Below are 27824 nucleotides of genomic sequence, written 5' to 3' on the forward strand. Positions count from 1 at the left end.
ACATCCAGCTGCACCCAGTGCTGAACGTGACGGCTGCAATGAGCTCCCCATGTGCTGGAGGGGCAACAGCAGCAGGGGCTTAGGGCAGAACAGTGTGGAGCAGTTTGGGAGCTCTGCCCCTCCCCTCTCCCCCCTGTTAGCTGAGATGAGCACTCATCCTACTCAAAAGTGGCCTATACAAAGATGGGGACAGACTTTTTAGCAGGGCCTGTTGTGATAGGACAAGGGGTGATGGTTTTAAACTAAAGGAGGGAGATTCAGGCTGGACATGAGGAAGAAATTGTTGGCCCTGAGGGTGGTGAGAGCCTGGCCCAGGTTGGCCAGAGAGGTGGTGGATGAATCATCCCTGGAGACACCCCAGGCCAGGCTGGACGGGGCTCTGAGCAACCTGAGCTGGTGAAGATGTCCCTGCTCATGGCAGGAGGGGCACTGGGGGAGCTGAGAAGGGCCCTTCAGCCCAAACTGTTCTGTGATTCTATGATCCACCACAAACCAGTGCTCTTTGCTTGGCAGCCCAGGCACAAGGGATAGCACAGGAACAGGGCATCACGCTCAGCAAGTCCTAGCAGACCCGTGCGAGCTCTCTGATACTTCAGACTTTCCCAGCAGGCCTTCAGAGAGCAGCACAAAACTCACTTTATTTATCCTGATCCAGAAAGGATCTCGCTCGAATCCATCCGGAACAGAGCAGATGGCTGTCCTATGGGTATTTGTGAAGTCAACAGGATAAAAACCACAGCTCTGATGTTCTGTAACTCTCTGAGGCCTCTTGGGAGGCTGGACTAAACTGGGTAGGCTGGACTAAACTGGGTGGGCAGGCAAAGTCCCAGGAAAGCCCCAGCCTCTCCCCCCAGGCTGTGTTGCCTGGGCTCTCCAGCACAGTCCTGCTCATCCCGGCCATGGGCTGGTTTGCTTGCTGACACATTAACAAAAAGCCCATTGTCATCCCTTCTTTTCATGAAGGTTTTAATTTCCAAGGTTGCTAATGCATTTATGATGAAAGGCATTTTATGGCCAGGAAATTAATTTCGGGGCTGTGTGCCTGCACACTCTGAGGTGATTACGATAAGTTAATTAGACGGTGCGTGCAATGAAGACCTGGCAGAGAGACGTGGGAGAGCTGATGCTTAACGCTGGAGAGTGGGCAGGGGCTGGGACACGATGCAGCTGGTCTGGTCGCTGTGGTCTCTGCTGGGACAGGGAGCAGGAACCAGCATCTTTAAGGAGGTGATTTAAAGCAATAGCCAGAGCTGGTGAATAGCAGCAGGCATGGTGTGGCAGTGACAAGTCACTGAGATTTGTGTGGATTTAGCTTGCATTGCACCATGGAGGTCCTGGAAATGAAGCAGACTTCATGCCTTGCTGGGGACAAAGGGACACTTAGCACCAGGCGCAGTCCCCATGCCGAGGACAGTGGCACATCAGTCTCAGGGGCACAGAGATATCAAGCACGTGTCACAAAATCACCTTATTGCACGTACAAATCACACTATTGCACCCAGACCGCAAGGAATAAAAAAAGCTTTGGGGGAACCCATTGGGGAAGCAGAGTGAACAGGGCTCCCCATGGGTGAAACGTCTCCAGAGCACTGCAGGGAAGTGCATTTGTTGTAAGGTGGCCAGGAGCAGGTGTTGAATGAAAAAGGAAGGGATGGACTCACCCGGGCTGAGCTGACGGTGGTGGCAGTGAAGTGACTGCTGGAGGAAGAGACGGTGTCGCTGTAGGACATCATGGAGTAGGAGTCGGTGCTGATGCTGGGCCCCGAGGGCTGCCGGGCCTTCATGGACTCGATCTCTCTCTTCAGCACCAGGTTGTCGAAGCGGTCGAGGTCTTGCGGGGAGATGACACCCCGCACCTCTGAAAGCAGTGAGAACTGCGCCAGGCAGACAGGCAACCAGAGAGAGGTTGGAGAATGATCATATTCCTAGGTAGGCGAAAACCCATCCTCCCATATTGCTCAACAGCGCTAATGAGATGTACTACCAGGTAACACATGAGGAGGTTTGGTCCTAAACTTTACCAGAAGCTCCCCTTTCGCTGCACACCAGCCTGTATCCCCCATAATGTCCCACATCTGGACTTTGCTTTCATACTCTCACCCTTGACACTGAGCAGATAACCTTGGAGGCACAAGCCACACTGTGACAATGGCTCAGTCCCATGGGTACAACAAACTGTCCCTGACTTTGGTGTGGGTCTCACCTTAGCATGTGTGTTGAGTAGCTCGAAGAGCGCCATGACCAGAGCATCCACAGAGATATTGCCCTCCTTATACTCGTCAAGGTAGTAGCCCATGGTCGCCCGCTCCTGTTCGTTCAGCAGGTGCCGTGCTTGCTCCTCCAGCATGACTCGGGTCTGGTTCACCATGGTGCTCAGCGTTACCTGCGAGCCGGCCAGGCCCCGGTAAAACACAGGCTGCAGAAGAAGACAAGAGGTAGGTTTTGGTCTGGGATGCTGAGGAATCAGCTGCTGAGAGGAGAGAGCTGTCTAAGAACTGTCCCCTTGCTCAGGTTTTGCCCACCAGCCCAGATGGCCATGTTCCAGCCCACCACCTTCACCCCATAACCTGTGGCAAAGCTGGAAAACGAGACTGGAAGGGGGATGCTGAGAGCAACTGGAGGCAGTTACCTCTGTGGATTCACCACCATGGCCACTCACTCAGTGCCACTACTTGTCTGGGTTAACTCCAGAGCTGTGATTATGCAGCACCAGTTGAATAAACAAAACTGCTTCTCAGCTCTGTACAGCAAGCATGGATGCCATTCCTTGACCAGCTATTGATTTAATAACAGCCAGTGTTCCTCTTGGCAGACCTGGGGCTTCCCATCTTCGTAAAAGGCATATGATTTAGTTCTAGGTAGCCCTGTGAGCAGCAGGGGTTTGGACTCGATCCTTATGGGTCCCTTCCAACTTGAGATATTCTAAGATTCAATGCTTTTGCCGCCGTTGCAAGCTCAAAGCAGACCCTGGTGAAGAAAGAGCCACTGGCAACCAAGGGAGTCCCACAGAGAGACATGTCTGGCTGCAGATGAAAGGCTTTTTTCCTCTGTGAGGGATTTCTAAGAGGAGGTCCTTGCTGTTTCCCACCCTGACAGTGCTGGCACAGTCAGCATAGGGACACAGAGCCAGACAAACCCCTGACTGTCGCAGGGACACTGAGGAGTTGAGGCTGGGGAGCACATTTTGCCAGCAAACAGTCAAAGCTGTTATCAGCGACAGCCACCTGTGAAACCTTCCTGCTTTATTTCCATTTAAAGGAAACACACTTTGCAAAGAGGTGTTTGGAGAAGACACGCTGGCATGGAGCTGCAGCCACAGCATGGGGTAAGTCCCTGCTGCTGTGCTGGGGAGGGCTGGCTCAGCCCTGCTTCGGGGTTGGGGACATCCCTGAGGCAGCCACCACAGTCACCTCTGAGGGTCCTCACGGTCCTTGCCCATGTATGATCATGGCCCCTTGCACATTAATGCGTTAATTCCCAGGCTTAGAGACACCAGATGTGCAGCAGAACTGCCCCACCAGCAGCACTGTTTGCAGAAATGCAGCTGGCAAAGCAAGATGGGCCGGAGAAAGGCTAAAGCCAGTTAAAACCTCATGGTCCTCATGGAACTAACGTCACTTTTACAATCAGGTGCACAAAGCACTCCCTCGCATAGAAAACTGGGGACAGCGATGGCAATTTTTTCACAAGGCATCGGGAAGGTCTGACGTCTCTTACCCGGGCTGTGGCCTCTGCAGCGTGATCACCCACCGCCCTGCAAGGAGGGAGAAGATCAGTCAGCACCGAGCACCCTGTGCTTGTCACCCACCACCTGCCACAAGATCTGTTCTGTCCTCTCTGTACCTGTAAGTTAAAAGCTGCTGGTCTGAAAGAACAAGGAAGGGGCAGCAGCACGTTGTCCAGACCTGACCCACCTTACAGCCCAGATATGCCATCTTCTAAGCACCAGATTTGGGGGCCACACACCACAGCACTGGGGTTTCTCCCATAGACCTGCTCCCGATGCACATCTCAGTGTGTCAGGCTGCCACCCCACACCTGTTCTGAGTGATGTATGTGCCCTACAGAGCTCTGGGTCAGCAGATCAACACAGCAACCTCACCTAAGTGTACCAAGCGCATACCCTGCCGAGCTGACGAAGGTCTCTCCGATCTGGGAGCTTGCTATCCACCTGGTCTCGTCCACAGTGGTGCGCGCATGGGGAAGCCTCCCGATGTCCTTCACTGTCATGATGAGGTGGCGGGAAGACTTGAGCAGCTTCACTGCCTCATCGTGGGGGATGCTGAGGAAGCTCCTGCCGTTCACCTCCAGGATCTGGTCTCCTACCTGCGGAGTCAGGATGGGGTGAGACTGGCAGGCCCTGGGGCTTTCCTGTTAGGAATATGCCTTCTTCTGCCTCCTTCTCCCACCAGGGAGGAGCTACTGAGTCTACCCCACCATCAAATTAGGACCACATCAAGAAAGACAAGGAAGAAGGGCCAAGTGCCAGTGGCTGGAGACCAAGCACTCAAGCTGACAGCCAGTTAATGACCAGTCTGGAGAAGCCTGTTTAGGACCCCAAGTCAGACCAATCTGCCCAGTCTTCTCGATTAACTAGATTTGCAGACCCACTTGGTTAGAAACAACCCCCAGAGAATATAAAGACTTCCAGCTCTGATCCCTCCTGCTGATCTGGAACACCAGGAACCATCTGGGGAAGCTTTGGATCTCTGTGCAGCAGGGAACATTCAGCTTGAGCATCTCACCAGCCTCCAGCTCTCTGTACATGGCGGGATCTGGGACAGCTGGATTCCATCTCTCCTCTCCTCCCATTTCCTCTCCAGCTGCCCCTTCAGAGCTTCCATTTGGTGGCCAGGGCCTTTGCTGTGATCAGGAGCTTCCCTGACAGCCTGGCAATGTTCAAGACCCAGTGCACATGTGGCATTTCCTCCTTTACCCCAGGTCCTCTCTCTTTGTTTCTAGGGCATTCAGAGCCACTCCTCCTCACCTCCGTATCACAGTTCACCCTGTTTCTGATAAGCCACGTCTTTGAAACTGCCTTTTCATATCTTTGCTTAACCACAGGCTCTGTCAAAACACAGTCTTATTTTCTTTATGCTGCAATGCCAGCAGAATGAGACACTCCTTTAAATAACTGGCCTCTATCTTGGAGAAGAGGAGAAAAGACGGAGTGAGAAGAATTTCTAAGGCTGAAGAAATAACCTGGAGAGTTAATATGATCCTTTCAGCTCAGGGCATCTCGTTCTGCCACTGGGTCAAAGAAGCCTCAGAGGACTGGGATTAATTCTCCAGATTCTTTAAATCATTTATTCAAGTGAGAAGCCATGATTAACCACTGCCAAGTCTACACAGTGGGCTGTGACACTGCTGTCACCCCAGTTTCCAGTGCTACCCTGAACTTTGCTGGGGTGAAACAGTGGACATCGGGACTATCACCAGCACAGCTCAGCTCAGTGTAAATCACGACAGCTGCTCTGGTGGGAAGGGAGGCAGCTGATGGTTCCAGGAAGCAGCAGCCAATCTGCAAACTGCAGTACAGCACTTGGACACATGGACATGGCCTCTGTGTCATGCTACAGCCACGCTGAGGCTCACAAGAGCGCAGGAGCAGGGTTTGCATCAGCTGGTCTGCAGGAACAGCACTACCAGCTGAGACAAAAGGTGGTTGGGGCTCTGGCAGTAGGGCTGACACACATATGGGCAGTTTGCACACTCAAATGCACATTCCCACTCGATTTCTGCCAGCCTGGGGCATCTACATGGTCGATCCAACAACCACCGAGGCTTCAAGGTGAACAAGATCACTGTCAAGGGACTCGCTGATCGCACTTTGTGTTCCCAGGACAACGTTTCCCTTCCTCTAGCGAAGGGCTGTTGGGAACTGAGAGCAGAGACACAGGGAGAAAAGTTCTAGAGAAGAGAAACAGAAATGATTAGTGGCAGATGCAGGTGCCTGCGAAAGGAGAGATTGAAAAGATTAGGCCTGTTAAATTTAGAGAGGAGATAATGTGTGGGGAGCTTGATGAGGCTGTACAAAATAATGCTAGCAATAATGAGAAGCCAGAGAAGGGCTCCTGTTCATCCTTCATCCTGATGAAAGGATGGAGGGTGCTCAGGGAGGCTGGAAGGACGCTCTGAGTAGCATCGATAGGAGAAAAGGACCTGGAGCAAACACACCAGATGCAGCAGAGCTCAGTTCTGCATTCCGCTCTGTCCAGTGACCTCAAGCAGATTTGCCTCGTTCTTTTGGGGACAGTTCCTTCCTCCATGACAAACAGAGAGGCTGGCGGACAGCCAGGGCTGTGACAGCACCAGAGAGCTCCATCCCCAACACCACTGTCAGGGCCCCTGAGGTTTGCCCTCACACGGGTCAGCCAATGCCCTCTGCTCATCTTCAAAACCGCTGTTAACGGGGCAGCAACACAGCTAATAAGGCAAAAAAGAAGGTGTAGGTAAGAGAAGCCCAAAGTCCTACAGCCAGCTGAGAAGCGAGCTGAATCCTTCAAGCTGGGCTGATGGCAGCCTGCAGCTCGAGGGGAAGAGGGAGCATATGACAGATCATAGAATCCTGGGTTGGAAGAGACCACAAAGATCATCTGGTCCAACCCTTCCTGGCAAAATTGCATCGCAGCAGCTGCCACGAGGCCCCGGTGCTGGCACAGGGCAGGTCCGGCTGCACCATCTTTCTCCTTTGGCTCCTGTAAGATGCTCAAATCAGGAGGTCCTGCAAACCGAGCTGCCTGCTCTTGGCTGGCCCTTCCCTCCTCAGCCTTCCCTGTGGAAGGACAGAGACAGCACTGGGCACAGGCTTTGCAGGTCACGACCAGGGGACAGTGGCCCTTTACACCATCTGGATGAAGAGGAGAGGGCACATAGCAAAGGTGGGATACACACAGATACTCACACCTACCCCAGATGATTGCGGAGTGGTCAAAATCATGTGCCAGGGATGTGAAACTTCCCTGGTTTGAAAGGAAGAGCCTGAGGCCAAGCTCAGCTCTGTGAACCAGCTCAAGGAACCAGGGACACGTGGCTCCACCTGAGCTAAGCCACCGAGACCGAGAAATGGGAAAGGAGGGAGCCCAAGGGAAGGCAAACGACACAAATGACCATAGTGCCAACAATCGGACCCCAGAAATAGCTCAGGTTCCCTCCAAGCTCTGTCAGCTTTAAACCAACAATCAGAAAATGTCTGACCACCAACGTAACAGGGAGGGAAAATTACACAAGTGCCTAAACTGCCAAGAGAAAGGCACATTCAGGTGCAATGAGCATCAGCTCCCAGGTCTCCCTAATCCACTGGAGCGGAATGTGCTGCTCATATAAGGAGCATCAGGCTCACTGCAGCACCGAAATGATGAAAATCCAAATTTGATTAGATAAGTTTTATTGCAAGTATGAATCTTTAATAGTTTTCCCTATCAGGGATTAAACTTTCATAACTTTTTTTGTTCAGGATAGTTATACAGATTTGATAACCTTTAATTTCTTAAGAGGGGACCAAAAGGAACCTGTCAAACCCTCGCTGTATTGGGGAGACCTGAGGGGCCCTGGAGAAGCTACTTGATCTCTCTGTGTCTGTCCTTCATCGCTGCCTCAACACTGATTCTGAGTTCTTCATGGCTCTCTGGTCTCCCATGCTCTGCTACTATAGTGCCCAATACAAAACCACTTCTATCTGGTGCTACCAGAGCATTAACACTGGGTGAGAACAACCAGCCACAAAACACTGGGGTGAGTTTCAGCACCTTGTGCATGGGGAAAAAAAACTTTGCAAAAATAATTGCTGGTGAAGGGCAGATAAGGGAATTGTCAGACAGCTCCACTGCCTGCAAATCAGCCTATCTTGATAGGCTCCTATTAGAGCTGGAAAGAATTTTTTGCTAATTAGCATAGATAATAATTATTTTTTTCCCCTTAAGTCAAGGACAACTGGGAAGGTAACAAAAGGCTGCAGAGATGCAAAAGAACCAGCTATTCAAACAAAAGTTGACCCCGGTGAATTATTTGCTGTGTGCATAGATCCAAACCAGCACAGAATTTAAAGGTAATAATAAGACACACAAAAAGTTGCAATAAATCACGGAAAAAATATTTTCCTGGATATTTCAGGAACAAGTTTTCAGTTGTGCTCAGCTAATGGTGGGTGGATATAATGGGACCTACTGAGGGCCTGACCACTCCTGAAAATGAGATTATTCTAATTTCCTAGGGAAAAATCTACCGTGAAATGCAGGGGCTGAACATAACATATAAAAGGTGATTGACCACAAACAAGGAGTTCACAAATAACACACCCCAATGAGGGGCTGGGCTCCTTTTTCTGGAGGCAGAGAATAACATGGGAAAGGGAGGTGCAGTCGAGAGATTTAATGACCTGAGACAAGGGTTCTGAGCACCTAAAGTCTCTTAAAGATAATCAAAATCAGCTCTGGGAGAAATTCAGTCACACAGAAAAATAGGTGAGGGATTTTAAACATGAGTTAACATTAAATGACACCAAATTGAGCTGGGACTAACAGGACTAATAGGATGCAAAATGGTTTGGCATCAGCACTAGGTCTTATTTAATGTCACTAATGTGCGAGAAGAGAGGTTAAATTACACTCGTGGATACCACTAAAGCAGAAGGAGTCTCTCCCTAGCACAAATAATTACCAAAAGCAGACCGTAGGAAATTAAAAATATGGGCTGGAAAAAATATGAGTCAATTTGGAAATGGTCAAATTAAGACTTGCAGAAAAATAAGGAGTTTCTCAACTTCCCCAGGAGAGAAACAAAATGTGGCAGATGATCCATGGCCACCAAGGTGAACACGGCGTGTTGGAAGGATGAGACCGATTTGGGAGCAAGGCAAGGGACCGGCAGGTGCCAAGTGTTGTCTGAAAACATGTTCCTGTCCCCAAACGTCTTGCAAAACAAACCTAAGGAACAAAGTCGGCAATGAAATTGGGCCAGAAGAAAAGAGTGCTCTTGGGGTAGGCAATTTAAGTAACGATTGTCCCCATGGAGGTGACATCGGGTGAGGGACCACTCCTCACTTTGTGTGCCACAACCACCCACCTCCTCAGTGAATTTCTCACCCTACAGCTCATTCCCCAGACTACGAGACAGCCAAGAGGCTCTTTTCTCATTCTTTTCAGTATCTTTGTCTACGTGCAGACCTCAAAATACAAGCCAGTGTTCAAGAGGCTTCATCACTGCCATCGATGACGTAAAAATCATTCATCTCTTCCTATTTACAGTCTCCCTTTTTCTCTTGTATATGGATATACATGGATTGTTGTGCCATTTTTTTTACTCCGGCCTTTATGCTGGGAACTCAATATTGAGTTGTTTATTCCAAGAAAACTACTTGAAATCTGCTATTTCTGATGTGAAGGTCAAGGAGAGGAGAAAAAAAATGGTCTTAAAAAAGAAACCTGACAAAATAAACCACCAGAAAAAATGATCAAGGAAGAAATTGGGATGAGCTGAGCCACAAACACCAGCAGAACAAGCTCAGCGCCTGCATCGCTGTGAATGTCACGTAGGAGACAGAAAGGACAAAAGCTGAAAGCAAACAAGACTGGTTCACGTTCCTCCTCTGCAGTTCTCTGCTAACCTGCACTTTTTCAGCCTGAGAACTTAAGAGCGAGGCAGCAGATTTTAAAATAAGTCCAAAGAACACGTTGTCAGAACTTTTATGAATGAATAAACATCAAGAAGGCCAAGGGTATGAATATTTAATTGTGGACGGACTGCTGCAGAGCGCTCTGCAGGGCTGTGGTACCAAACTGGCTCCAGCGGGGCCACATCTCCCCCAGGTCCCCATCTCAGGACCACGGCCCCTGTTTGTGTAGCAGGCAAATGCCAGCTTAGGTTTCAGGCCTGAGTGAAATGTCCTTGGGTTTGACTGGCTTTCAACACCATGCTGTTCATCCTTTCATCTAAATTGAAGGGAAATTTAAAATACACATTAAAACATTCAAGATCTGGTGTCACGGATGAAAGGTTTTCCCTAAAATGAAAAGTCTGGCAGAATCGACTCATAACCAATTCTGGTAACAGATTCAGTGGAAGAAGCAAAACCCACAGAAGCATCCACTGGCTGGGAAGTCTGGAGGATCCTTCCCATTGACTCCAGCAAGGCTGGGCTGAGCCCACATTAAAATAAAATAAATTGTGTGTTTGTTCACCGGGCAATGAATTATCTGGAAATCACATTTACCCATCGAGTTCTTCCCTCCTTGTGGTACCACCCAGAGCAGTGCAGGGAGCATGCGGATCCAGTCTAAACCCCAATGTCTAACAGCAGAACAAAGACCTTTCTTTATCTCCACATCTCCAGGCAGCTCTAAATTTGCAGCCTGCAGCACGCTCAAATCAGAGCGGGAAGTGTCCGTGCGTATCTGAAATCACATAAAGCTTGATGTTCAGAAAAGCATCAGCCTGCTGGCCCGCACAAATCAGCCACTAGAAAACAGAACAGCATGGAGAGAGATATAAGGAACTGATAGGCAAACAATCACCACTGCGTGGGGACGGTGCTCGGCGGGGACGGAGAGGAGCAGCAGACACCACACACGTGCTTCAAGTACAGCCTGAGGGTGATTTTCTCGCCTCCCTGGCAGGCGTGAAGTGAGAGCTGGTACAGAGGGAACGGTAGAGCAGCTCAGAGGTGATGTGTGTCCACAGTGGGATGAATGAGATGCAGGATCTCACTTTACAAGAGGTCCAAAGCAAAACTGCAGCGAGCTCCGGACCTGTGCAGCCTCAGACAGGCCCAGCCAACCCACAGAGCATCCTTTAGGAACCTGTTTGACCTGGATGTAGCTGGAGGTCCCACCAAGTGAGGCTGCTGATAGATCAGCTCTGCTCTAGCCCTGAGGCTGATCCTGCTGTTTCTGTTTTGTTAAGACATGATCTTTATGAATGCCAAAGCTGCGGTAGGAAACCAGCACGTGCCTGTCCTGCCGCAGCAAGCCCGGCCTCCTCTCATCACACGTTCCCTGCAGGCATAACGGGTTTGGGTGTGAGATGCAGGAGGAGGGCAGAGGACCAGGAGTTTTAATGGAAAACTCTTCTTCGCCAGCTCAGGAGTGAGTTCCTTCCCCTGCCGGCTCTGGGCTGAACACCCAGATATCTCCACCAAAAACATGCCCATCCCCAGGCTGCCTCAAGGGGGATAAATCAGGTGTGGGAGAGCACTAAGAAGGCAGGCACAACTTACTTCTGAAGTTGCAAGACACTATTTCTCTCTGCACAACCACCTTGCTCCCTCCAGGCTTGGTAGCCAAAATGTCCAAAGAACCCGCCTTGAAAAGCTGTGTTGAGAAATGCAATGCTCACCTCTCCAGTGGGGACACAGAGGCAGAATGGCAGCAGTGACACACTGATGTGTCCCCACAGCCACAGTGTGTGAAGCTTTACCAGCATCGCTCTTACCTTTAAGCCAGTGCTCTCTGCTTCGGAGCCCTTATCTACTCCGGTGATGTAGATGCCCAGGGAATATTCAGCCCCTCCTCGGATCATGAGGCCCAGGGATTTCCCTTCATTCAGGACCAGATTCACCTGCAGAGGAGGAGGAAGAGTCCTTCATGTGGTGTCAGCTCCGTGGTTCTGACAACAGCCACATCCCCCCACTGCCACCAGTTCTTCCACTTCTGTAGATGCCTCTGCACAGCCATATACCTTATTATCGCTAATTACTAACGCCAGGACAGATTTTTCCCATCTATCCTTCCCAGAGCGGGCAGCACATACTGCAACAGATGTTTAATATTTTCCACAAACCTCTGACAGGCTGAAGTACCAACGCAGCACCTGGACAGCTGTTTTCCCCACCAAATGCTGGCCGCGGGGCTGATTTTGCAAGGTATGGCCAAGCTATTAGCCAGCTTCCCATCTGCCTTCTTCCAGCCTCTCTTACTCTGAGGGCCTGATGATATATTAAAGTTCAGGTGAGAATTTAGAGTGAATGAGCAAGCTGGTATTTAGCTCCCTTGAGGACTCTCAATTTAAAATGGCCTTTGTTCACTCGCTGCACAACATTTTCTACATGAAAACCTCCAAGGTTTAGGGTTCTTTTTTTGCTTTTGTCCCAGGTCTTAAGCCAGTTCTGGAGAAAAGCAGCCAGCAGGAATAAAAACAAATGAGAAAGGCCAAAATGTGTTTCACACTGATAGGAAAAGACTGTTTGTGAATGGTTTTTATATTTAAAACTCTTCATCGCGGTCAAATCGAAAGCTTGTCCATTTACCTGGATGGGAAAGTCATTTCCAGCTTCAAGTCACTAATTAACCTGCCTTTCTGAAGGACGCGGCATTACACAGGGAATTCAGCCCAGCCTTAAGGAGGCTGCTATTGAAAACCCATTTTTTAATCTTGGTGGTGGTGCAGCAGCAAGACAGAAAGCAGCAGCAGGACATAAACCTACCTAAGGACAGAATACTGCAGAATTTTATACTTTAAGAAATGGATGCCAAAACAGCTCCTAATTTTCTATATCAGTATCACGCTGGCTGGCAATTGCAGGAAAGCCTCATCAGCTACGTGTGTTTTATGGATCTGCATCCCACAAATGCACTGGGGACACAGGCAGGGTCTCAGCTCCAGGAACAGCTGGAAAGCTGGAGAGAGAACTGGAAATATATTAACTACCTGTATCAGCATCCATGTCCAGGGCTGGACAAAACTGACGTTCCCTGGCTTAGTCCTTCCCCTGCTTTAAAGTGCTGGAAACAATTTTAGGATTGAAGTATTATAAAGGAACCGTAAAGAGACCTTCACGCTTCAGGCACAGAGGAGAGCGGGACATCGCACTCACCCAGCAGAGCGTTTGTCTGTCAAAATCAAGGGCAGTTTAACTTTATCTTTACATGAGAACATTGCTCTGGATAGAGACAGATTACTTTATGGAACATTTCACTGGGTTTTATTAAAACCAGAAAAATATTAAACTCTCCCAAAGTACTTCTGTTTTCTCCCCTTCTAATGACATTCAGCCTTTCCCTCCTACTGTAACTTCTTCACCACATCGTGGCCATGCCTCCCAAAAATTCTCCAACTTTGGGAAAAATACAAGTAGCAGAAACGCAGCAAAGTGCATGGAATCACAGAACAGGGTCTGGTAATGCAAATAACCCCTCTATGAGCCTCTGAACAGATACATGTGCCAGCACTTCACTGGAATTAGCAACAGGTGGGGTAGCTCCATACCAAGACATTTACATTTCCCTTTAACACTATCCCGACCGGCTGGTAAACTGAGAAGCTGCTCTCCCCACCACGATAACATCAGATCGAGTAAGAGATACTCCCTCTCCCTGTAAACCTGACTGCTGGGTGAGCTGGTTTGTTTACACACGTACCAGGCAAATCTATCCTTCAAGAAGCAGAAAGCAATGAATACAGCCTGGAGCAATAACGGGCTGAAAGACCTTCCTGCAAAGCCAAACTGCGTGAAAAAAGAAAAAAAACCTAAGCACTACTTAAGAATATGTCCCTGCTGGCAATCCCAGAAAGTTGGGTTGTTGAGGACTTAATTGCATTTCTTAATCAACTAATGTCTACGCCTCTCCAAATAAACCCCGCAGAAATTGCAATAGAAACCCAGGGTGCCGGGAAAAGCGTGGCAGGAGGGGAAATAACTGCTTTGGGAACATTTGGTTTATTGGCAAACTGCAGATTTAGGGAATAGCTGAGAAATAAAGCAGGTGCGCACAGGCAGGGGGCTCAGTTTGATCAGACTGGGGAGCGACAAGGGGGGCAGGAGGAGCAGAGAGAAAGCGCCCAGGAGCCAAACCGAGTAATAAGCCGATTACCAGGAGGAATCAAAGGCTGAGACACCCCATGTTAAGGGATAAGAAGGGAGATATTTTGCACACTGTTTCCCAAGGCTGCCCCAGTGATGGGGCACAGCACAGAGACAGCGGCAGGTGAGGTGACACCATCATGCCAGCTGCCCACAGTCCTGTCCCATCAGGGACACCTCTCTGGCACCATACGCCCACGGTCCTGGCACAGCTGTGGGGTGGGAAGGAGACTGTGGGGAGACAGCAAAGCACAGACCAAGCTCTGCTGTCCAAGGAGGGAGGTAAACGTGTCCAGTCCGACCAGGCTGTTGTTTCCAGCCATTCTCGCCACCGTGACTTGATCCTGTCACAATGGTCCCACTGGGGACAGACCTCAACACACCGTGTCCTGGACCAAGTGCTTCTGCTTGGCCTTTTCCACTCAGGTAAACGGGTTTGTCCATGTATGATTAACACTTCTGTGCAAGTCTTGCTTCATTTTGGTTACATTTCCACTTTGTTTCCTCCCTCCTTGACTCCCTCCCTGTTCTGCCGCCAGGCAGGAGTCCAGAGAAGCTGTAACATACCTCAGGGATCACTCCCAGCTGCTCTAACACCATCCTAAAGGAGAAACAGCAAGCAAAGCTGTGCAGGAATGCACCGATTCTGTGGGGGGAACCGAGGACATCCAGGTAAGGAACCCCCCAACGCCTTGCTGAGAAAGACCAGGTGTTCCCAGGCCCGCAGCAGCACAGACCCGCATGGTCCCCATCTCGTCCTCCATGCCGCATCAAGGCTGTGTCCAGCCCCGGGCTGCTCCTGTGCGTACAACACAGAAGCATTTGGAAGAGCAGGGTCACAATTTTAATTTCAATTTCAATACTGAAACATCTGCGGCCTCCTGTAGCAGGAAATGAAGGAAACAAATGCCATCATTGGTACGGCGTTTGCTCTGAGTTGATTCTTGCATGGGATTTCGTTTCTCCGCGTTTATGAAATTACCTGTTGACAGATTCAATTTTGCCATTGGAAAAAGCGCTTTCAAACAAGAATTACTCTGCATCAGTACGATGCAGCACACAGCTGAGTGGCTGAGAAGGTTTCACCCATGCTGACAGCTATTTCCACGCTATTACCGCTACCACACAACAAAAACAACACTTAAGGAGGCTCACAGGGCTCATTCTCCTCCTGCTTCCCAAGGAAACCCCCCGGATTATGTCTAGACACCCTGCAAATGTGGGAGCACAGTCCCAGGGACACAGAGCCAGCTCACAACCCATTCACTGGGGCACTGGGAGCAGCAGAGTCCCTGCTGCTCGGGGAGCTGGATCCATCAGAGCTGCCTCAACACCAACCACCACCCAGGCTGGGCTTGGTAAAGCCACACTGGGGACTTTGCTGTCACAGCTACCCTGGCAGCCACCTCCAAGGGTGTTTAATATGAACACAGCTGCAGTGCTGCCTCTGGCTACACAACAGACGTGTGGGGCAGGAGTTTGCAAAGAGGTTATTGCAGCAGGTGTGTGCATCTCCCACGGCTGAGAGGTGACACTCAGGGCAGAGGGACCAGCAGACAACAGCAGCAGTAGTGCAGGACAGTCTTTAAGCCAAGCCTTAGCCCAGCAGCACTGCCCAGCTCTTGGCCACACTGCTGTTGAGCCCAACAGCCACCTCTCCATGGGGCTGCTCGACTCCTGCAGCACATTAATTACCACTTTGCGGTGTTTGAAGTGCCTGAAACAACAAAAAGATGAGGTGAGGTCTGATCCAAGGCGCATTTTGGGGTCAGTCTGCTGGGACAGCGCTCCAGACCACCCAAGGCAGCAGGATACCTTTTGTCCCTGAGGAACTGGGGGACCAGGGGTTCATATCACATCCTCCAGTCACCACAGGGAACTAAACACATACCCCCGAGCAGCCTAGATACGGTTCTGGCTGTAAAGCAAACCAGCAAGGTCAGAGTGAGCAAACAGCGAGAGACACGGGGAGTTGTACCACTTCACACTGAAAATGTCATTACAATCTAATAGAAAGAAATCCTTCCTTATCTATCCTGCATCTCTTATCCTTCATGCTCAAGTAGTCACCATTAGCATCTCAATCGTTTAAGCCACACAATGTTATCACAGATATATTTTTTCTTTTTGTTTTTTGTAATGATTACAGCTACTTTTGAATACAGAACAGCCTGAAGGCAAGGAGACATTCACACTCTCTTCTTTACATATATTTTCTTTCTTCTGCTGCACCGAAAGCTTAAAGGAACAAGCAGCTCCCCTGGCAATAAGCACATTAGAGCAACGACTCAGCTGATGAAATGGCATATCTCAGAGAATTAGCAGTCCAACACTTGCCGAGCATTTTGCACAGTTCATCTTCCTCCTGGCTCAAGAGCACCTACGAGTTTCTGCTGGCTGATGGTTTCCAAAGTGCTTTTAATGAAATAAAGTTTTGATCCCAGAACTACATCAATGACAATTCACAGGCCAAATGGTCCTTGCGGTTGTGAAAAATCTAGAGGACTTAAGCCTGAACAGATCCTAAAAATCAAACTGCTCTGAAGCACAAGGTGAGCACTGGGAGCCAGTCTCATCTTTCCAGCATGGAGGGCACATCCTCTATTGCGATGGCACTGGGGACCGTCACCTGTCACCTGGAAACAGGTGGCTCTAAGAACGTTTCACCCGAGCTTTGCACTAGTGCAAGCCTTTCATTTCACATTTATTATTGACCACCATCGCTGGCTGCTTCACCTACAGGGAAGATGGGAACTGGGCCCTAATGAAACCCTGGATCCTCTGATTGCGACTCCAGGGAAAGCAAGAGATTAATAATAGCAAAACTTGGGAAATACAGCCACCTCTTCTACTTGCCACAGACACACAGATATGGAAAGTGTAAAGATACCTCCTTCATTCCTTCATTCACTTTAGTTCACACATCCCTTCTTGTGCCTTCTCATGAGAAGGCCTGTTAAGTCAGGTCTACACTGAATAACTGGCCCAGGTCTTACCATTCACCTCCGGCTCATCCACACAAAACAGCCTGTGCCCCAAGTTTGCTGCAAGATGGATTTTAGCCCAGAACCACTGAATGGAACAAGATCATAGAATCATTTTGGTTGGAAAAGACACTCAAGATCACTGTGTTCAACCATAACTCTGGCACTAAACCATGTCCCTAAGAGTCTCATCTCCGTGTTTAACCTCTCCAGGGACGATGACTCCACCACTGCCCTGGGCAGCCTGTTCCAATGCCCCACAGCCCTTTCCATGAAGAAATGTTTCCTAATATCTGATCTAAATCTCCCTGGCACAACTTGAGATGGTGAAGGCAAAGCCAGTGGACAGCTGACAATCCCCCAGTCACTTCCCAAAGCCCCATGGTGGCTTCTTCCACAGCTGAGAGTGAAGGAATCCCAGTGTCCACCCAAAACTACCATAGAAAGGCAAAGGCAAGGAATGTGTCAGCTCTAGGCCAGTAATGCTGGGTGCCTTCTGTCCTGATTCCATAGTAAAGCTGTGCAGGGAGGTCAGACTGACCCCACAGCTGGATGCCCAACCACCCCTGCTCCACAGCTCCACCCCAGCGCCCGGTGGGACCGTGCAGGGACACAGCCGTGCGCCAGGTCCCTCCTCCGCCAGACGGATCGGTTACGCTATCACACACGCCAACCGCAGCGGTTTCCATTTCAAGCCTTTTGATAATGAATGCTCCTGCCTCCAGATAAGCAAACTTGTTAAACTACGCTACAAAACCCATCCTTTCAGGCATACAGAACAGATGTGCTGGAGGGAAAGGTAGCCAGACAGGGATATCTCTGTTGCCTGATGAATGTCAGATGCCTCCACCAACCTTGAATTTAACCTTGGAAAAGCTGGAAATACCACCTGAACTACAGCGGCGTTGCAGGCTCACTGAACTGTAGCAATGCATTAGCAAACTTGCTGGTTTACATCACTTCTCCTGCTGTAGGGCTAAAGCCTGATCTCTGCTGTATTTTCCCAAACGGTGCCTGTTTGAAAGCTTTTGCATATGTATTCCAGGACGCTCAGATCAATGAGAAATAGGAGAGAAAGAGGGGAAAAAATAACCAGCTAATCCCCAGCCCTTCCCTCAGAATGTAAAACCATCCAGAAATCAAATAGCCCTTGGGGGTACCTGTCAATTCCGGTTGACTGGGCTGAATTAACCAGGGATATGTTGCATTTATTTGCATGATATTTGTGAACAGAATAACCCCACTTTCAACAGTTATATATATTTATCTCTACAGATACAAAAAAAAAAAAAAAAAAAAGGAGAAAAAAACTAGAGGCAGGCTGTTTCTGTGTTCTGGCACATGTTTCCATCTCTCAGCGGTGCACAGTATGCCAGGACAAAGCGACTCAGTAATTCGTGCCCTGAAGCATGCGTTCAGACAAATGACACAGGCAGTCACGCCAAATAACTCCTCTCCAATCTACCGGCCAGGTCAGGCTCTCCATGCTGCCATCCAGCCTCTGATCACAGTGGTGCCTTATTCCACCACCATCTGGCAGAGCAAGGCACCTCTGGACACAGAACTGTCCGGGTGGCTCGAGTCATTTAACAGCTGTGGCACCCAGTAATTTTCTTTTGCTGGTCTTACAGATGGGAATTCAAGAGGGCATGTTATTGCAACACGCACACCAAGCCTTGTGCATCAGCACCAATGAGCAGGAGCTGGGTTTGGACACAGGCTCAAGGCAGCGCAAGAAGTGGACGGGTCATGGTGGTATTCTGAGCAACCTTGGGTCCCACCAGAGCTGACAGCTACCGCTGAAAGCACTTCTGAACCACCAAGCAAAGGAGAACGGTGCATTGTGCTTGTGGCCAGCAAGGACAGAGGCCATTATTGGGGCAAGGAGAAGACCTCTGGCAGTGCCAGATAATTCCCAGGGCTGGAACAACACTGGGCTGAGAGTTTCTGTTAGAAGGGTGGCGCATGGCCAGCGCGGCACAGAGGGACAGGATAGGAACAGAGTGACCGACGTCACCAGTGACATGCCATGGAGGAAACAAGCCTGGAGGTTGAATACAGCCGGTTCTCACGATGCCAGCACTGTCCTCTGCGTCAGATCTTTGCACAATTGTTTCTGTGAGCTTCAAATATTTCCTGCAATGGTCACTGACTCTTCCCAGGTTAATAAAGGGGACTTCACCCCCTGCCCTGGGGTCAAAGCATGATCCTGCACTACAAGAAGGCAAAGGGCTGACTGTTCAATGCAGTACCAAGGAAAGGAAGAAGAAACTGAGAATTTGGAAGAGCCAGCTGGAGAATGAGGGTCATCACCACTCTGCACACCCGGGCAAAAGGTCCTGAAGCCAGCAAGCCACAGGCTGGTAGCACCATGAAGACTGCGCCTCCCACCCAAGGCTGGCAAATCTTCCCAGTGCTGCAAAGAGGCATCACAGCAATGGCACCAGAGAATCACAGCTCAGAACAAGGGTAGCTACTCTGTGTGCCAAGGTCCTACAGCCCAGCTCAGCTAGAATGGTGAGCAACTTGGACCTGAGGCCCCCCACACCTTGGGAGTGTATCCAACAGCAGCCAAGCCCAGCATGGATGCTCTTTGAAGTTTAACATGGCTTTCATTCAACTTGGCTTCATTCCCTTCCAAAGCAGATTAAGCTATGGTAATTAAAGCTCTTTTAACTTGCAAAGTTCAGTTGGATCCATTTTCCTGTGTACATCCTCTGGGAGCCAGCCCTGATGAGCTTGGGACCAGGAGCAGCAGAGGAAGGTGCTTTGGTGTGATGACCGGACCATGCAGCAGCCCGGGGACAACCAGGGCACCTGTGACTGCATCTCCATGGGGACTGAGGGGAAAGGGCTGCCTGGGGCTGTGTGGGGCCCAGGGATGTGAAGAGCTGCAGGATTCTGAGCATTTCACCTTGATACAGAGCAAGGAGTAAAGGAACACTGTGCAGAGAAACACCTCCTACCTACAGCTTCAAAGAGTCACTGCCGGCCCTGTCAAGGTGACACTGAGGGATAGGGGGTGGGGGACACCAGCACGCCAGCACTGCCTGCCTTTCTCTTCTCTTCAAAGTAAAAATAATGGGGCTTTCTCCCTTGTGGCCCACATGAATATTTCATTAGCAAAACACCTCATCCTCTATCAGATTTTCTGCACTCTGGCTGAGGTGGGAAGCCGCAGGTTACAGATTCCTCCACAGCCTTTCCAGGTGGAGCTGAGGACATTTTGGGCATACAAACTAAGTGCTGGGGACAGCCAGAGTGACTCAGGATAACAGGATGGAAATATGTCAAGGCTCCAAGCAACTCCGTGCCTTTGGGAAGCAAAGACCTCACTCGCTCACATGACAGTACTTTGATATCCCATGAATACTGGTGAGGAAAAACCATGTCCTGCTTGTACCAGACAAACTGGTTCCCTATCCATCACCACTGAGAGCATGAGCAGACTCTTCCCAGCCCAAGCTATTCTATGATTCCCCAGCCTATCCTTCAGTGCAAGGGCATTTGAACACTGATCCTCTGCATCTACAAGTCTCCAGGTCTGTTTGGGCATGAGAAGCACATGGGAGGAGAAACACTAAATCCCCGAGATCAGATACTGCAGCTTGAACTTATCCTCTGCTGGCTTCACTTATTATAAGGCTGATTTCTAAGGAGGGAAGGCTCACAGCAAGAGGACTGGAATTAGGTGTGCTGATAGGCTTTCCTTTCTGTCCAAGACCCAAGATGCAGGCTCTGCTGGAGTGGCCAGCACTGGCCAGACACCACCAGCTCCCCTGGGTACCGTTACAAAAGCCGTTTGTTACAAAAGCCATTTCCTTCCCTTCCCACTCCATTTTCACTTGCCGGGGGCTTTTGCACAGCACTGCTCAGGCCCTTCCCGGCTCAGCCTGCCTTTCCCCAAACAGAAAAGGAAAATCCTCCATTTTGCTTGATAGCATAACTGCCAAGAGACCCAAGAAAGCCTGATGAGAACACCTGAGGAAAGACCTGAAACACATGCAGAAGGGCAGTAATGCACTCTGAGATCCAGCCCTCCAAATCCATGAGAACATAACATCCACGTCAGCCTCTCAATGACCACATTGGCCACAGTTTTCAGCCAAAACCACCACCTGTTCAAGAAAAGCCTTAAAAGCAGCTTCCGGTCTGACCACTGTTCTGGCAGGACCCTCATAACCAGACAAGCTACATCTGTCTCCAGCTCAGGTTCTACTTGTGCCAAGTGGGAACAATGCCAACCCATCCTGTCCTGCAGGACTCCTCAGGGGAGACGAAGGGAGAGCTACAGACCTAAGGAGAAAACCGGGATGCAGAGTATCCCAGAGACAGACTATCCCAAGGGAGGCCGGAATCATATGAATGAAAAGCATAAAGGGAACAAGGAGGGTTGGTACCTACAGGTAACTGCAGACAGGTCCCTGTGGCTGTGGCTGTCCCCCTTGCTCACCTTTTTCTCATCTCCCTCTTGCAGGAGCTGGAGGTGGCTCCTCTTCTCGCTGTCCTTGCGGAGGGAGCTGTTCTGGTGGTGGGGCAGTCCCGTCGGCGGGGACACGCTCCGGCCCTGCGGGTCCACCCAGGTGTAGATGTGGTTGGTGACATAACCCCCAGGGATGCGTCCCACCGAATGTACAGACAGGTTCAGCTTCTTGCAGCCTTTCAGCACCTGGAAGACAAACCAAGGAGGGAGTTAATGCCTAAGGAGGAGGAAGGACAATCTTCCTTGGGACTCTAGGGTGACACGGCTTCGATCTTCCTTGAGGTTGAAAGATGTCAAGCTACTCTGCAACCGCCAGCTGAATGACTGAGCCACACAAACTAGTGAAAGAAGTGGGATTTCTTCTGTTCTCTCTCGAATAACAACAGTGTTATGGTGAAGCTGCTGCCGACAGTGAAAACATGCTCATCCCAACAGCCAGGGAAAGAGCCGGGTGAAGGAGAGCATGGGAGGCAAGGTGGGTAGTGACATGGCCAGAGGAACCTCAGTGTGGGCTGAACCTGAGACTGAGCAGCTTCTGCAGCTTTGGAGAGGAGTTGGAGCAGGACAGGGATCAATGCTGGAAGACAACAGCACTGCTGGTCCCCTCAGCTTACCCCGAGCTCTGCCACAGGAAACGCTCCACAACGCTCCCAGAAATTCAGCCTCTGTTGCCATTTCATTACCAGCTGCTTCCCCAGCACAGGCAGTCAATTAATGAGTACAAGAGTTAATAAATATATACATAGATTTGAAACAGCATGCACCGAGATGACCTTGCGATCCAGATAAGCCCATTTGCAATTGTTCCTCCATTCCTCCAGCCTCCACTGTGAGAAGCTGACATAAGCTTTATAATAAATTTAAATCAACATATAGGAGCTCTCTCTGGGGACAGTTGTACATGCTGATCCCTTCTGAGGCCTCAGGAACATCAATGCTCCAGATCTGCTCTCAGAAAGGAGATGCTTTGGATTCTGTATTTTTCCCCACATATATACGTCCTTTTGATGAGCTGCTCCTGCAAGGTCTCCTCTCCCCACTGAGCAGAGAAGCTGCCGAGCAAAGCTCGTGACCGGGAAGAACTAATACCAGCAGCTCTTCGGTAAAGAGTAATATCGCCAGTAATACTGGGCTGGCCGAGTCCCAGCTCTGACCTGGCAACGCTTCTGTCCTTCCCTGCCAGAGCCAGAGAGAATCCAGCTCGCCAATTCCCAGTTCAGCATCTCCATCACATACAGTAATTTGGCTGCAACTTTGTCACATGCTCCCAAGGTCATCACGTGCCTGGAGAGCTTAAACGAGAACTGCAAAACCAACAGCCCCATCAGAACAACCGCAGAGCACTTTGACATCCTGGGCTGCTCACTAACTCTGGTCCGTGTCCCCTCAAACCCATCCTCTGTGAGCGTGTGGAACCCAGCCTGGCCAGCAGACAGGAGAAGTGCTCACCACGCTCCAGTCTTGCTGGCATCAGCCCAAGTGTCACTGGGACAATGGAGCTATTCCCGAGCCCCCTGTCCACACCTGGGTACCACTCAAAGGGACACCACTGCGCAGGTGCCCAGCCACACTTCAGGGCACAGTTCAGCTTCCCAAGCCAAAGCCCCTTCATCAGCTGCCACACCGACACACTCAGGATGATCCGAACTCCACAGCAATGAGCTGGGGGTGGCAGGGAGGCTTCTCATCTGCTCTAGACCTACCAGCACAGAGTGACCCCTATTGTTTCTGTGGGGGCTGTACCCCACCTCAATCTCTCCCCCTGCTCCCTGCATTCGCTGCCATCCCATTCCCACACGAGTCTTTTTGGGACTGACACAGGGATCTCATCTCCTCCCTTCCTCAAAGCATCCATCCTGGTAGGGGAGGTGGGACCAAGAATAACCTCTGGGAGAAGGGACACCAGAAGAAGTGACAGGGACTCCCGCTCTGCGCTGGGAACTGGGAACAGGGCAGTGGTCGTTGCTCAAGGTGGCAGCAAGCAGAGCACTGGCTGTTCCCATCCTACCCCAGCTAAATGTCACTCCCTGAAAGTGCAGGAACAGCAGTAGAGCCGTTCTCTGGAGGCACAGGAAAATTTCCAGGGATGAGAGGCCAGAGATTTACAAGGGACTTTTTATGTCCCCCTGAAGCTCCCTTGACAAGGCCACCAGGAGATGGGATCTCAGTCAGAGGGAGATGTTTTATGCATGAAGGTGACAGCAGCGAACCGGGAGGCCAGGAGAGCAGCCGCCTGGCTCGAGGCACCAGCCTCAGCTCAAGAGGAGGGAGGGAAGCCGGGGGTGCCCATCGGGACATTGCTGGTGACAGCCTCTCCCAGCAGAAGGCTGGTGACATTCTGTATAGTCCTTTATACATTTACGGAGGCTTCTCAAGGACTCAGCAAGTGAAGCAGTTTCCTGCCCAGCGCAGTGTTTCTCCTCTGACATCCACACATCGAACTAGACTTTAACAAAGCACTTGGCTTGCAGAGCTGCAAAGCGATGAGGCAGCAGGTGAGCCAAACAGGAGAAGCTTCCATCATACATCCAAATAGAGACAAGAATCACTATCTGCAGCTGTGGTGAGCTTCAAGCAAGCAGAGCTACTCTCCATCTCCCTGCCCTGGAAGAAACACTGATGTTTCCCCCTCTGTGGTTTTGTTTCTGGCTTTACCAAGGCTGGTGCATCTGTTCATCCTCTGGTTTGTAGGAATGCCCCTCCTGGCATCTGGGGAGAAGTCTGTTGCCTTTGGGAGAAAGAGGAAAAACGTTGGTCCCAGCGGTATTAGAAGAGATCTCTGGAACAGGAGAAGTGGTGCAGTGCTCTGGAGAGAACACACTGGGTCAGCAGCCTATGCAGAGTGACCATCACTCACAGCCCATGACTCATCCTGCACACAAAACCAACCCCATGCTGATCTGGGGGGCTTCACCCCTGTCCCCACTGAGCCCCCAGCTCAGCCACAGGGACCCCCAGCACATCTGCCATGCCAGCAGGGCCAACCACTTCCACTGGTGTGTTTTTCCTGTTTATCATCCCTGTGCTTTGACCGGCTGTAGCCTTTAGATTGGGAGCCAAAAACCCTCCAGCTGTTACAGATCCTGACATAATAAGTGCCTCAGTTTCCATGTATTGAGGCTGACAAATCATTTGCTTTTGGAAATAAGGCTGAGACAACTCCAACAGCAAGTCCCCCCCCGAGCTTGTTCATCTGGATTTTCCACCCAGGCACAGAAGACAGACCCAGGATGACTTTCTCACCAAGCCTGGGGCATGAGGCAGGTGCCCTCTGCAGCTGCTCTCCACTCCACCCCATTTCACCCCTTCTGCTCTGCTAATACACATTTCCACCAGGCTCTCCACAGCTTTCGGAGTCTGGAGAAAACAAGGTTGATTTGATATCCCAAATAAGTTGGCAGTAATTTTCTCATCCACTGAGCATGATCATCCAGCACCTTTGGAAAGTTAGCAGCACATGATAACTACTCTCTCCTGCCAGCTGTTCTTCAGGTCATTACAAAGTGCTTTGGGAGAAGCCTCCCTCCAAAGGATGCTCTAGCCTCCTATGAGAAATCCAAGCGACCACCCAGAGGAGCATTTGCCATAAATTTCTTAACACCATCTTGGTCCTGACAGTTTTTATTGCTACATCACTGGGATACAGAGTAGATTTAATGGGGTCGTTTATGCCTGCGACTAAGGTAATGAGGTGCAGCCTACTGCTGCACTACCGCTGGGCCAGGATCTTACCGCCTGCTTTCCAAGAGATGCAAGGCCAAGCTTTGCTAAGCTTGAGGGCTGCAGGGGGCTTTGGGCAGCCCAACTCCCCTCCAGCTGTAGCTGAGGTACCCAAGGAATCCACTTCAGAATGAGAACTGAGGTACAAGCCTTGCATCTAATAGAAGAAAGTGCTTCGAGCATAGAGGTGCTGCAAAAATGGAAATCATTAATAGCCGTCCAAGGAGGCCGAGCTGGAGAGGCAGTGGGAGCCTCTGCAAGCCCTTGGGGACACCAGCGCTAGGGGACAATGACAACTGTGTTACAAATAGGCGACTCAGCAGCTTGGGCAGGATGGAAGGTTTTCAAGCCCAGGATGCAGAGGCAAAGCCGTTTGTCACAGGGGAGGAGGTGGCCATCAGGGACCATTTCTACTGCAGAAGGCAGGACCCATTTTCTAACTGGTCTCTCTGAACATCAAGCGATCAGCAGGAATCATTACCCAGCCCTATCACATCAGCTTCTCCCGCACTGTGCATCCACCATGGACCCTTGGAATGTATTTGCAGAGGGTCCCAAAGCCCACTTGAGCACAGGCTTTCAGCCAGCTGCATTGTCCCCTTGGTTAAGAGGGTTTTGTGACAGGTTTTCACCGCTGTCCCCTCCTCCCTCGCAAGCCTCCAGGCTGCTGGTCCCCGTGCTCATTGAGCGCTTTGCCTCTCCCGGTGAGGTGTCACAGCGTCAGCGAGCTGGCACGAGTCCACTGACCTCGATTTTGCTGTCAGCCCTATTTATAAAGCAACAACAGCAAGCGAGAGGGCCAGCACCTGCCCACACGAACAATACACTTCCCATGAAGCAGGTCACCCCAGCTCCCTGGGACAAAAGGACAAGCTCTTCAAGGCAGTTTTTATCTAACCTAAAAAGCATGGGGGCCATGGAGAGAAAGGATGGGGATACTACAAGAACTTCTTCCTCACAGACATGCAAGTTGTCTCGTGTTCAATGCCTGAAGAGATATCACCACAAAACCAACCAAAAAATTCATCCCACAAGCTTTTTGGGAAAGCGGATTATTTGATGGGCACACTGAACACAACTTATTTGCAGCAGACGACTAAATAAAATTATTCCACCTCCTTAATCCCCTCTGCAGAATTCAGGCAGCACAGACTGTGTCTCCATTTCTTTTCTCAAGCCATTTCAGGGACTTGTTACACGTTTTTCAGTGCTGCTGTGTTTTGCTCCAGACTCAGATGAAATTTGGCTTTGCCCCATTCATAATGCATTTGAAGACTGTGATAGGAAAGGTTTAACACTGGCACCACAGTGTGCAAGCACACCTGCTAGAAGACAAACTTAAGGAAATAATTTAGTTGAATTTGAGGATCGGTGCCAAAACATTTAGCAGGGAAACAGTCACCAACTGCCTAGAAATGTTATTAGAAGTGGTAAGTGCCAGAGATGGGCAGATTGATTCCAGGAGGCCACTGATCCCTTGACAACACACTATTTAATTATCTATTGAGTCCTTCGAGAGTGAAGTAGGTTATTTAAAATAATCAAAAATAGGAAACACACATCTCACGTACCCATAGTTCGCACCTTTTTAAACAACAAAATAAGCCAAACTGGCACTCAATGCAGCATGTTCTTTGCTACGATCAAGACTGATGGTTGCCACCCGTCCCTGACACCCACCCGTGCCAGGCCACTCTCGCCCAGCACGTCTTGCATTACTGAAGGTTTTCCTCTCCCGCCTTCCAAATTTTCCCCTTGTTCTTTCCACTTCTCGAGGGTGACGAAAGGTCGAAGGCTGCGTCAAAGCATCTCCCCGGCCTTCAAACCCACCCCCCCTTGTAGGAACGCAGATGTCAGAAATCAATGACAATTAATCACCAGTATTCTTCTGACAGCCTGAATAAAATATGCGTCTCGTACGGATACAGCCCACTCACCTTCGCCGCTAATGAAATGAGCAATCTATTCCAATTCATTCCGTTAGTGGGTAGATCACAGTTTGATACAAGAAGCATTAAGTATGAGCCATCCTCCCCCTTGCTGCAGACGCAAGCTGCTTTCTTCTGGCAATAAGAGACTCGCCAGAGCTGTTTGGCTCCTTGGGCAGCTCAAATAATGGGCAGCCAAGCGCTTGCTGCATTTGCGAGCTCCAAAGGTCAGTGCGGAGGTTATCAATCATCGAAGTACCACGCAATTTCGCACCAAGTCCCAAAAAAGTAAGGCACGGGCTTTTAAAAAATAGCTGCGAGGGGGAAAGAAATGCAGAGATACCACAGGAGGGAGGCAGAGGAAGCTTTTACAGCATGTTCCAGCACCGTGGAGGGAACAATTTGCAGAAGTTTGTCTAACCGCTATTTCCTGCCCTGTCCTGCGGTGCTCCTGCCAGACATAGGTGGACTCGGGCAGTTTTAAGCTGGTGGGCTCAGCTAGAATGAGCAAAGCCATCTTCGGTGGCAGTGGGAATGACAAGAGTCCCCATGTCTATGGAGCAGGGGGCTGCAGGGGCAGCACTGCCAGAGCTTCCGCAGAACCACCGGTTGAGCCACATCAGCTAAATGGTTTCTCTGCAGGTGGAAAGGCCAGAGCAGAAGACAACAAGCAGACAGACCGCCTGCCTGCCTGCCCCTAAAGCCTTGCTCCAGAGATCCACTGCAGGCAGGACAAATATAAGACTATTACAGCTCCCACTACACACCTTGGTTAAGGCCAAGTTTGCCAGATGACATGCAAACACACAGGGAGAGGTTGGCCCCTGCCCAAGACTTCAGCCGTAAATAAGATGCTTTAGATCAAGTATATCCTCCCCCCCATCTACAGATGAAGAGCAGGGAACTGCTTCTGT

The 27824-nt window shown here is 50.2% G+C and overlaps 1 protein-coding gene across 1 annotated transcript in view; it reads right to left on the bottom strand.

The window, feature by feature from the left end:
* WHRN (whirlin) overlaps positions 1 to 27824 on the bottom strand; it is a 44753-nt gene that overhangs the window by 9302 nt on the left and 7627 nt on the right. The window contains 6 exon segments of the mRNA XM_080355689.1: positions 1662 to 1874; positions 2204 to 2416; positions 3718 to 3754; positions 4124 to 4326; positions 11428 to 11553; positions 21233 to 21448. Of these exon segments, the coding sequence (XP_080211815.1) occupies positions 1662 to 1874; positions 2204 to 2416; positions 3718 to 3754; positions 4124 to 4326; positions 11428 to 11553; positions 21233 to 21448 (1008 nt within the window).

This window comes from Nesoenas mayeri (assembly GCF_963082525.1).
Source record: "Nesoenas mayeri genome assembly, chromosome: 18".
NCBI lineage: Eukaryota > Metazoa > Chordata > Aves > Columbiformes > Columbidae > Nesoenas > Nesoenas mayeri.